Source organism: Chlorella variabilis (genome assembly GCF_000147415.1).
Source record: "Chlorella variabilis unplaced genomic scaffold CHLNCscaffold_2, whole genome shotgun sequence".
NCBI classification, from domain to species: Eukaryota; Viridiplantae; Chlorophyta; class Trebouxiophyceae; order Chlorellales; family Chlorellaceae; genus Chlorella; species Chlorella variabilis.
In genome coordinates this window covers 169,781-180,616 of record NW_005435086.1, presented here as the reverse complement: position 1 = coordinate 180,616, position 10,836 = coordinate 169,781, and the positions used below count along the sequence as shown (strand labels likewise).

At 65.3% G+C, this 10,836-nt stretch overlaps 4 protein-coding genes across 4 annotated transcripts in view; 3 read left to right on the top strand and 1 right to left on the bottom strand.

Moving 5' to 3' along the window:
• Positions 1-1,758, top strand: part of CHLNCDRAFT_137580 (hypothetical protein) — a gene marked incomplete at both ends in the record, with an annotated part of 4,289 nt that extends 2,531 nt beyond the window's left edge. Inside the window, 6 exons of the mRNA XM_005851310.1 lie at positions 286-444; positions 654-748; positions 931-1,032; positions 1,246-1,344; positions 1,449-1,491; positions 1,689-1,758. Coding sequence (XP_005851372.1) covers positions 286-444; positions 654-748; positions 931-1,032; positions 1,246-1,344; positions 1,449-1,491; positions 1,689-1,758 — 568 coding nt within the window. The remainder of the gene's footprint in view (positions 1-285; positions 445-653; positions 749-930; positions 1,033-1,245; positions 1,345-1,448; positions 1,492-1,688) is intronic.
• A 262-nt stretch (positions 1,759-2,020) lies between these two features.
• Positions 2,021-2,791, top strand: CHLNCDRAFT_137579 (hypothetical protein; the record flags this gene model as incomplete). The annotated part of the gene is made up of 3 exons (XM_005851309.1): positions 2,021-2,120; positions 2,315-2,558; positions 2,725-2,791. The coding sequence occupies 3 exons, from the start codon at positions 2,021-2,023 to the stop codon at positions 2,789-2,791; spliced, it is 411 nt and encodes a 136-aa protein (XP_005851371.1).
• A 721-nt stretch (positions 2,792-3,512) lies between these two features.
• On the top strand, positions 3,513-4,604 carry CHLNCDRAFT_19318 (hypothetical protein; the record flags this gene model as incomplete). Its single annotated transcript, XM_005851308.1, has 5 exons — positions 3,513-3,609; positions 3,705-3,805; positions 3,938-3,999; positions 4,179-4,353; positions 4,473-4,604. Coding segments are annotated over 5 exons (567 nt in total), but the record flags the coding sequence as incomplete, so codon positions are not given.
• A 490-nt stretch (positions 4,605-5,094) lies between these two features.
• CHLNCDRAFT_48451 (hypothetical protein) lies at positions 5,095-9,045 on the bottom strand (the record flags this gene model as incomplete). Its single annotated transcript, XM_005851010.1, has 6 exons — positions 5,095-5,162; positions 5,256-5,313; positions 5,446-5,544; positions 5,679-5,772; positions 6,225-6,336; positions 8,964-9,045. The coding sequence occupies 6 exons, from the start codon at positions 9,043-9,045 to the stop codon at positions 5,095-5,097; spliced, it is 513 nt and encodes a 170-aa protein (XP_005851072.1).
• Positions 9,046-10,836: the final 1,791 nt, after the last annotated feature.

Genomic DNA, 10,836 nt, shown 5'->3' with positions numbered 1-10,836 from the left:
GCCGCTCCTGTGGTGCAGTGGTTCAGATTGCGGCGCCCGGCTCCTACATCCTTTCCACCTACCCTGCCAACAACTACACCCAGCTCAGGCAAGCCGCAGCCAGCCAGCCAGCCTGCCGCCTGCCTCGCCCTGCCCCAGCCTGAGCGCCGCCTCCGGCTGCTGGGCTCGTCTGGCTGTCCCAGCCGCTCATCGCTGCCGCCACCCACTGGCGCTGGAAGCGATCGCTCCACCTCCCTCCTCACCACCTCACACCCTCCCCCCTGCCCTCCCTTCCTCCCGCTGCAGCGGCACCAGCATGGCGACGCCGCTGGTGGCCGCCGCCGCCGCCATGTTGTTCAACGCGGCAGACGCGGCGCTGCAGCGGGCGGTGGGGTATGCGGAAGTGAAGCAGGCGCTGCTGGGCAGCGTGGACCCTTTTGTGGGGGCGGCATCGCTGGTGTCCTCGTGCGTACCGCTGCCGTACCGCTGCCTGTGCCGCTGCCTGTCCCGCATCTCGTACTCGATTCACAGTGGATCTGCATGGCTGTGTCGCCTGTACAGCCTGACACGTGGGCTGAGCTCTGGGGCCCGGCTCCCTGAGCGCCTGGCCTGCTAGCCTGGCCCGGCCTTCTTACAGCTTGTGACCGCCGCGTGCCCGCTGCGCTGGTGTGCAGGGGCGGCCAGCTGAACGCGGCCCGAGCGCTGCGCCTGCTGCTGTACGGCCAGACCGCGGCGCCGCCGCCCTCACCGCCCAGCCCGCCCGGCACGGGTGCGCGGCGCCACCGTGGGCTGCCTGTGCTGCCTGCCGCCGCTTCCCGGCCGGCCCTCTGACAGCCAGGCATCGCGCGCCACTACCAACCCTGCTGCGCCAGCCCTGCCCTGACTGTGCAAGCGCCCCGACTGCCACGCATGGCCTGCCTGCTGGGCTCCCCACGCCCCTGCCCCTTGCAGGCACCCTGGTGCCCAGCCCCGGCGAGCGCTGGCTGCACTGGGTGGACTCTGCAGCCTACTTCGAGGCCCTCCCCACCACCAACTACACGCTGTGCACGCAGAGTGAGCCGCTGAGCTGGCGCTAGCTCGGCGCCGCCGCCGCCGCCGCGCCGCCCTGCGGTGACCTGGCCTGGCTGCACCTCTCAGCCTGCTGCACTCTCCACCCTCACCCCCACCCCCACTGACACATACACGCCGTGCACCCCTGCTGCCTGACCTTGCCACTGAATTTGTCCTTTGCCCCATGCCCCTGCCCCTCCCCCTCACCCCCCGCAGCCTGCATCCTGGACGTGCGGTGCGGCAAGTACGTCTTCTTCCGCCCGCCCGCCTCCACCACAAGGAACTACGTCACCGTGCACTGCCTGCTGTGGAGCGGTGAGGCGCGGACGGGCAGCAGAGGGCAGACGCTGCGGCCTGGGCGCCACCCCCGCATGCCACTTGCCCACCATGCATCACGCGGCTGCCTTCCTGTGCTGCAGCCACGGCGGTGCAGTCTGAGGTCATTCTGAACCCCAATGTGGAGTCTGGGATAGGTGCGCCACCTGTCTGTTGTCTACACACGCAAACTGCACGTCCACCACCTGTCTGTTGTGTTGTTCCCTCCCTCTCTTGCTTTGGCTGGCATTGGGTGTGGGCAAGCGCCCGCAGTGCCAGAAGCTGCACGCCGGTTGCCACCTGCCTGCTGCCTCACCCGCCGCACCCACCGCTGCTGCTTGCAGTGCTGAGAGGGGCGGCGCCATCACCGCCACGGCCCTCGCCGCCGCCGCGCCCCCGCCCGCCGTCACCTAGGCCGCCAAGGCCTCCAAAGCCTCCCCCACCCTCCCCTCGGCCACCAAAACCGCCGCCGCCATCGCCCAGGCCGCCGCGCCCCTCGCCGCCGCCTCGCCCTCCCCCGCCCTCCCCACGGCCGCCCAAGCCGCCGCCGCGGTCGCCCAGGCCGCCGCGGCCGCCGCCGCCCTCCCCTCCTCCGCCGCTGGTGGTGCGGGCGCTGAGCCTGGAGAGCAGGCGCACGTGGCAGAGCAGCAGGCCGGGGCCGCTGTGGGCGGCGGCCATGGCCCGCGATGGCAACGCTTCCACCTATAGCGCCACCCGCCCCCAGGCCTGGCCCTGGTGGGTTGTGGACCTGCAGCAGCCGCGCAGCGTGACGGCAGGTGCGAGCGGGGCCCTTGGGTCCCGTCCCCCTGGCTGGCGAGCCTCGTGGGGACTGCCTGCTGCCTGCCGCGCGTGCATGCGTGTGTTCCCTCGCCTGGCCGACCCCCGACCCACCGCCCTGCGCCCCAGCCCCACACCTCACCAGCCGCCCCTGGCGCTCGCCCCCTGCCCACTCCCCTCCCCCTCTGTGCAGTCAAGGTCAGGCTGCGCAAGGATGCCCGGTTCAAGCTGGCTTGGATGCACGACCTGGAGGCGCGAGTCGGGTCCACCCCACCCAGCCTCCGCACCGCGGCGGCGGCCAGCGCGGGGGGCAGCCCCCACACGCTCAATGCCCGCTGCGCGCTGCTGCCCGGCCAGGCCGGCACCGCGCTGGGGCAGCTGCTGCGGCTGCAGTGCGCGCGCCCGCTGCGCGGCCGATACATCACGCTCCAGATTCGGTGAGTCACAGGGCATGGTTGCCCGCTGCTGCCAGGCCTGCTGCAGTGGGCAGCCCCCAGACCGTGGCCCCTACACTGGCGTTGCTGTCCTGCTTTCCTGCTTCCAAGCACTGCGACTTGGTTGGTTCACTCACCCTGCTCCCTTCCGCTGCGACTGCCTATGCAGGAGCAAGCCGGGCGTCAGCACCGACGTGCTGCAGCTTGCAGAGGTGACGGTGGAAGCCGCCTTCTGAGTGTGAGTGTGTGAGCTTTCCTTCCGGCTGGCCGCTATTGTGGCATGGCTTTTCAACTTCGAAGAATTCTCCTGCTCAGAAATAAATGCCCTGTGGAGCCAGCAATGCTAGCTGCCGCCATGCCACCCGTTCCACATCCATTTTCACTCACGCCACATGACTCGCCCCATCTGTACTCCCTCTGACATTTGATCACCCCCAATCATCACCAAATCCCTTTCCTCTTCATGTGCGAATTATTTGCCAGTGCCCCGCCGCCGATCTGTGTGCTTGCTTGCCATGTACGCCCAATCTGGGTGCTTGCGCCTGTCCACTGTTGCCTGCCAATGCATGCCTATCGACAACCTGCAACTTTACAGAATACACGCATGGAGAGCTGAGCCAATGGCCGCCTGCCCCGTCAGCGGCCACAGCGTTGTGGCGCCGGCCTGGGTGCCTCGTGATCACTCGGCAACTCGACTTGCTGTTTGCTTGATCCTTCTCCACGCCCGCGTCTACTCTCTACCTCGCGCCCAGCGTGCAGCAGTGTTCAGCACCTGCCCCGGCGGCTCCGACAGCCATCCCAGACGTAGCCGGCGGGCTGCGGCAGCCTAGCAATGCTGGATCTTGGAAGAGTTCAGGTTCGGCCTCTGGAGTGGAGCGCGCAATGCCTTGCGGCTCTGCCAACCAGTTGCTGTTGCTGTTCTCCATGGCTGGTTAGTTGATCGTTGCTTCTGTGCCACAGAAAGAAGTCAGAGACATCGAGCGAGACAAGGCCAGCGGCGTGACCATAGAGCCGCAAGGCAACTCGCTGCAGAAGCTGATCGGCTGCCTCAAGGGTGGGTTGTGGCGCCTGTGGACTTCCCCCGTCACGCTGCTGGCCGGCCGCCCGGGCAGCAGGTTTGACCGCCGCGCCGCCGCCGCCCGCCTGCAGGCCCGCGTGACACGTCGTTTGAGGGCGGCATCTTCTATGTCAACATCGAGCTAGACGACCAGTACCCCTTTGTGCCGCCCAAGATGCGGTTCATCACAAAGGTGCCGCCGCCCCTACCTGGCTGGCGAGCACAGCCGCGTGCTGCCAGCTCGTCTCGTTTGGCGAACCGCTCTGTGCGTGCCGCTTGTAGCGCCACATTCCGGTACCCACCAGCCCGCTGCCTGTGGCCGCAGGTCTGGCACCCCAACATCAGCTCCGCCAATGGCGCCATCTGCCTAGACATCCTCAAGGACCAGTGGAGCCCCGCGCTGACGCTGAAAACCGCGCTGCTCAGCCTGCAGGCGCGCCGCCGCGCCCCGCCTGCTGCTCCTCCTGCCGGCTGCTCCTGCTGGCTCCTGCTGCTGCTCCAGGAAGGCAGGCAGGCATTCAGGCCACTCTACCGCTTTCGCCTGGCTGCCGCCCAACTGTTGGCAGCGGGAATACATCCAGCCACCTTCTCGCGCCTCCCCCATGCCCCCCCTTGCAGGCGCTGCTGTCCTCGCCGCAGCCAGACGACCCGCAGGATGCGGTGGTGGCGCGGCAGTACATGGGCAGCCTTGCAGACTACCAGCAGACGGCCAAGCAGTGGACGGAGACGTACGCGCACGCGGTGAGGCTGCTGCTGCACCTGCTGCCAACCTGTGGCGTGGTTTCGCTGTGCTTCTTCGTCGCAGCTGATGGTGGGCCTGCTCTGGTGGCGCCGCCCTGGCCTCCCGGGTGCTGCAGCAGCAGGTGGTGGGCCTGGAGGCCAAGGTACAGCAGATAGTCGAGATGGGCTTCGCGCGAGAGCAGGCGGTGGTGGCGCTCAAGGCGGCAAACGGGGATGAGAACCAGGCAATGGAGCTCCTGCTGGGAGCGTAGCGCCGGCGCCGTGGCAGCACCGGCAGCGGCACATTGATGTCCCGTGCCCAATGTTGCGGCTGGCCTTCCGTTCCTTTTCGCCCCCTTTTTCACTCAACCCTAGTCCTCTCTATCCTGTCATCCCACTAGCTCCCTCTCCTGCTCCCTCTACTCTCGATACTGGCCGCCAGGGCTGCTGCTGTATGCAATTTAATTTTCGAGTCGGACAGCAGTTGCCTGCCCGCTTCACCATCTATACGAAGTGGCGGTGCACAGGTTGGGCTGTGGGTCACAGCCTGCATTACCATCCCCTCCGCCGCCTGTCCGTGCTGTCGCCCCCCGCCGGCCCATCTCTGCCCCCATCTGACCAGGCTTGTTCCAGCACTGTGTTCCAAAAGGAGCAATGAGCCCCTGCGAATCAGAATATCGTTCAAAATTGGCAGTGCTAAGGGGCTCTCAATGATGCGTGTCCAGCGGTTGCGGTGCTGAGCTGCTTGGCGCCCCCCCCGGATCACTCGAGCAGCCAGGGCTTGAGGGCGGGCTCCCAGGCCACGAGCGCATCCTTGCCAAACCACAGGGCTGCAGAGGCAGCAGGTGGGGAACAGCGTGATCAGTCAAGCCAACTGTTTGTTGTATTGAATGCAGGCCCGCCGACACCAGCCAGCGGCGGACCTGTCTCGCGCTCCCCATTCTCCGTCGAGTCGCTACCGTGCACCACGTTGCGGCCTACCTGCAGGCAGAGTGGGACAGGGACAGGCATGGAGGCACGCGCACGAGCCCTCTGTGTGCTGTCGACCTTAACCCGCTGCCCAAAACCCGCTGCCCAAAACCCAGCCCCCAGCCAGCCCCCGCTCGCCTGCACCGCAAAGTCGCCACGGATGGTGCCCGGCTCCGCCTCCAGCGGGTTTGTGGCGCCAATCAGCTTGCGGGCAGACTTGACCACGCCCTCGCCCTCCCACACCTGCAGCACTTGGGGGAGGCGGCGGGGCATGCGCGGCAGCACGCGTGAGGCGGCGGCTGATCGACGAGGGCCGTAACTGCTTGTAGGCATGCCAGGCGCCGGTGCACTACAGATGATTGAGAACTGGCTCGCACCATGCACACCACCGGGCCCGACAGGATGTACTCGACAAGGGCGGGGAAGAAGGGCTTGCTGGACAGGTCCTTGTAGTGCTCCTCCGCAACCTCCCTGCACCAGCCAAGCGGGGTTAGGCAGGGGCAAGCAGGCGGGCCGAGTCAGCTCCGCTGAACAGGGGCCCTGGGACTGTAGAGTACGAGCGATGGGGACAATGAGGCTCTTGCAGAAAGGCGGGTTGAGGGAGGGCGTGCAGGGGCATGGTATGTGGCATGGTATGTGTACACTCGTGTATGTGCATGGCGACTGGCTGGGCAGTGAATGAGTGGATGTGGTGCTGCGCCCGCGGGCAGGCAAGCCAGGCCATTGTGGCCGCCTGCCGCACGTGGCGGGCGCGGCGCACGCGCTGCTGTGGCGCCGATTTTGACAGCGTGCCCGACCAGGGGAGCGGGCATGCTGCTTCGAACAGCGCTGGCAATGGGGAGTGCAAGCGGCAGGTGCCCCCCATCCCCCTCGGGCCACAGGCGAGGGGCCCCACGGCCGCTACCCCCTCCCAGAAACCTCACTTAGTGCATTGGAAGAGCTTGAGCGCCACCAGCTTGAAGCCCTTGCGCTCAAAGCGGCTGATGATGTCCCCCACCAGGCCGCGCTGCACGCCGTCGGGCTTGATCATCACGTCTGCGAGGGCATGGCAGGCGGGCGAGGGAGGCTGTGGGCCGGAGCAACCAGTGGCCAGCGAAGGAAGCGGCACTGGTAGGCGAGCTCGAGCGCCAGCCAGACACATGGCGAGCTTGGTTCACATCAACGGTAATCCGTTGCGCGCAGGCACGGGTGCTTGACTGCTGCCTCCAGCCACTCACAGCTAATCTCGCTGCGGACGGAGACGGCGGCGGCGGCACGGCAGCGAGTGGCGGCCCGGGCGGGTGCCGCGGCGGCCAGGCTGGCCGCGCCGCTAATGCTGCTCACGGAGGCCATGCGCCTGGCGGGTGCCGCTGCGTGGAAGGCCGCCGGGGTGCGCTGGGTGGTGCGGCCAGATGGGCTGCACTGCAGCATGGTGGGGCGGGAGCATGCGGCCACCTGGGCAGCCATTGTCGAGTTCTGGGGATATCGGCGGGAATGTGGCTAGTGTTGCAATGATGCGGCCGGCAATGCATGGCGGGCGCCATCAAGATGGGCCGGCCCTTTCCAAGCCTTTCCTGGCGCCAATTCGGCGCCTATTGAGCTGGTTCTTCTCTTTGCAACCCATCAGCACGTCCACAATCCTCTGCAAACAGCCCAAGGGCCTGGCAAAGCCACACCCCGTAATGGCAGAGTGGGCCTGGCGCCTGCGCGACGAGTTCGAGCAGCCGTCTGAGCGGTTCAGACCGACATCCTGGGCCAGGCTGCAGGTGGGGAGCTGCAAACCACCCGACCGACTTCCGCCGCCACCACCGCCCGCCGCCCGGGCTTGTGAACATGCCTGCCTGCGCCTCTCCTTGGGCTGCAGCCGGTGCGCAAGTCGCACGTCGTCAAGGTGCTGCCCAACATGACGGGCGTGCGCACAGACGAGCAGCTGGAGGAGCTGCTGCATCGCAGCCGCAACGACACGGTAAAGCTCTGTGCGCTGCCTCTGTTGGGACTGGACTGGGTTGGGATGCACTGAAGTACCTGGCTGGAGTCGCCGCACCGTTCCAGGCAGCCCACATGCCTGCTGCCGTCACCTCGCAATGCTATGTGTCGCTGTCAACCCCGACCCCTTCCCGGCCTGCAGGTTGTGGTTAACTTTGGCTCCTCCTGGTGCACGCATTGCCACCAGATGTTCCCCGCCTTTGTGTCCCTGTCCAAGCAGTTCCCGCAGCTGAAGTACGCGGTGGCGCAGGTGCGCGGCAGCCCAGATGCTGTAGGTGGAGGCAGGCAGCAGTGCTCAATCATTCCAGCAGCACATCCTTCCGCCACTTGTGGCACAGTGGCCGGAACGCCACGCTGCACTCCGAGCGTCCGACGCCCAGAATGCTGTGGTAACCACTGTTCTCGCTCTCTTCCTTTCTCCTGCCCCTCCAGGTGGACTACATGCACGAGGTGGTCAAGGGCGTCACCTACACCCCCACCTTTGCGGTGTACAAGAAGGGGCGCAAGGTGGACCAGTTCTTTGGCGCTAACGAGCAGCAGCTGCGGGACCACATCTGGCTGCACAGCCGGGCCGCGGGCGGGGGCAAGGCGCCGTGAGGCTACACTGCTGCCATACATGCTGTCTGCACCCGTACCGCTTCCTGTCGAATTGCCCTGCCGCTATTGCTGCCCGCTCCCCGCCCACGCCCGCATTGGGGCGTCCCCTCTGTCTGCCTTATGTTCTCGCCGTTAGGCAACTCCTGACACACAGCTCGCTTCTTTGTACATTACTTCGATGTATATACGTGTTTAGCTGTTTGTGCCCTCAGAGACCACCAACCCTTGAGAGTGCTCTTCCAGCGTATTGGCCGAGCGTGACTGGGGTCTGTGTCTGGATGCGGCAAGCAGACAACCCAGCTGCCGGCGAGGTGGGCAGGCAATGCGGCGGCAAGCGGCACACCAGTCGCCCCTGCTACACGGCAGCGCTCGCCTCACCACGCCACGGCGGCCCCCGACAGCTGCTGCCTCTGTGGACCTGTTGTCTTGTGCCCCAAGCAAGCAGGCCCTGGAACGGCAGCCTGTGCGGGGCTGCCGGCGAGGTGGGCAGGCAATGCGGCGGCCAGCGGCACCCCAGCCGCCCCTGCTACACGGCAGCACTCGCCTCACCACGCCACGGCGGCCCCCGGCAGCTGCTGCCTCGACGGTTGGCAGGCACAGCGTCCTGCGCAGCCTCGACGCTACCGTCTGCGGCACGCTTCTTGCGCCAGCATGGCTGGCCATTTTGCTGCTCCATGGCCGATCTGAGCGCGGCCCAGTTGCACGAAGCTGCCTATGCTGCACGGTCTGCTCCTGGTTTTGGAGCCGGAGGCACCACCGTGGGTAATGCGGGCAGCATGGCGTGCCGCGGCTCCTTCTGCCGCTGCTTCTTGGAAGCCGGCAGCTCACTTCCGTGGGCGGCGGGTGGGCTGCCGCCGCCGGCTCTGCCCCCGCATCTTCTGCTGCCGCATCCTGCGTCCTCCGACGCTTCATGCCCTGCTTTCTCTACCTTCCGATGGAGGCGTCAGCCAGCGCTGGCGTCTCCCGGTGGGGTTTACAAGTTTCCCTTGATACCCCGTGTTGTGCTGGTTGCAAGAGCGCTGGCGGTGGAGTACAGCCCCACAGCACTCACCTACTGCCACCCGCGAGGGCAGCGCAGCGCTTTGTGCCTTGTGCCGTACATTTGTACCAGCGCGCTCCGCCGCCTCGCAGAGCTGCGGCCAAAAAGGCCAAGTATTGAGCCAGTTCGACCAAATACCGCATTGATATGCAAGCTGCCTGAGTTGGACAGACTGCACCTGCTGCGTGTGGCGCTACAGCTGCGTGTCACACAGCAGGCCAAGCTGGTCCTCGCACCTGTGGCAGCTCAGCAGCAGCAGCAGGGCGGGTGCGGCATTGAGGCGGTCGCCGCCTCTCGCCGCCTGACCAGCCCCTGCCCTCCGCCCCACAGGCCATGGCTCTTGCTCGAAAGAGGGGCCAGCTGCGGCCCCAGGGCAAGGGCGTAATTCTATCACGGCTAGCTGTCGTGGCGGTGCTGTGCCTCATAGTCGGGGCTACATTTTTTCAGTCCAGCACGGCGCTGGTGGTGTTGCGAAGCGGCAAGGAGAATAGCAGCGGGGACGGTGCAAGCAACATTACCAGCAGCAGCACAAGCACCGCACAGGGCGGTGCAGCAGAAGAGGCTGAGCAGGGCAGCGGCGGCGGCAGCGGTGCAGAGGACAAGCCGGGCTCCGAGCCTGGCAGCCTGGCACCTGAGCCTGGAAGCAAGGCCGAGCCTGGAAGCAAGGCTGAGCCGTTGTTGTTCTTCGATGTGGGCCGTGCCTACCACCACCTGCCAGCATGCCCACCAGGATGGGAGAAGCCGGGATTTGCGTGCGATGCGTTTCCTTGCCCCGTGCCCTGGGATTACACCGAGGACAAGCAGAAGGCGGATGTCGGTGAGGCGGTAGAAGATGCAAAGTGGACAGCCTCCCTTCCTGCCATGCCTGTTTCAAGACAGTTGCCCCATCCCTCCCTCTGCCCCTTGCCCTTACAGTGATCTACAACACGCTGGACGGCATGGCTGGCTGGGGGGAAGCCAACTCTCGCCCCCAAGGACAATGGGTGGTGATGTATGCGATGGAGAGTGGGCAGTAAAAGGTAAAGGTAGTACTATCCAACCATTTATTCGGCAAAAGAATCCGGCGCCAACATCACCGCTGGTACGGAGGCATGTGGCCCAGCCTCCTATCGCCTGCATCCGTAACACGTGCTGCCACTTACGTTACTGCGCAGACATTTTTTTTTTTTTTTTATCACTTGCCGCCACGTGATATGCAGACTATCGGCTCGAGTCAGATGTCCCCGTGACATATTACACGCGCTGGGAGTACCCCAATTTCAAGGTCATTCCCGTGCCGTTTGCTCAGAAGCGCAAGGTATGCATGCATTCATGGGACTCAAGCTTGGCAAGGCCCTTCTTGTGCGGCAACCAAGAGTGGCTGACAACTGCCGCGTGAAACACGCTTGATTGTTTGGACTATGGTCGCAGGATGGCTTGGTAGCAGTGTTCATTTCTAATTGCGGGCCCAAGAACGACAGAGAGAAGGTTCTGGCACGGCTGATTGAGGTGCGGTGGGCGACTCAAGCATGACACTATATGACAACTACCGTGGTCTCATGTCTTGCTCTCTGTCCGTCGTGTTGCAGCTTCTTCCCGGGCTGGTGCATTCGTATGGCGGCTGCCAGCGCAACAAAGAGACCAGCGACTCCAAGCTAGCGGTGTGCATAATGTTGCGTTGGGGTCTCCGGCCGGCGTGTGCCCATCACCTCTTCCCAACACTCTCTGTCGTCTACATTGTGCGCTTATGTGTCACCTCCCCCATCTGATCCCCGTGCCCACCACCATGCCGCAGACCTTCTCCACATACAAGTTTGCCTTCACACCGGAGAACTCAAACGACCCTGGCTACGTGACTGAGAAGGTGTACCATGCACTATTGGCAGGTGAGGCTACATTTGGTTGTTGGGGAGGTCACAGTCCACTCTAAAGACGTTGTCTCTCCTGTGCAGGCA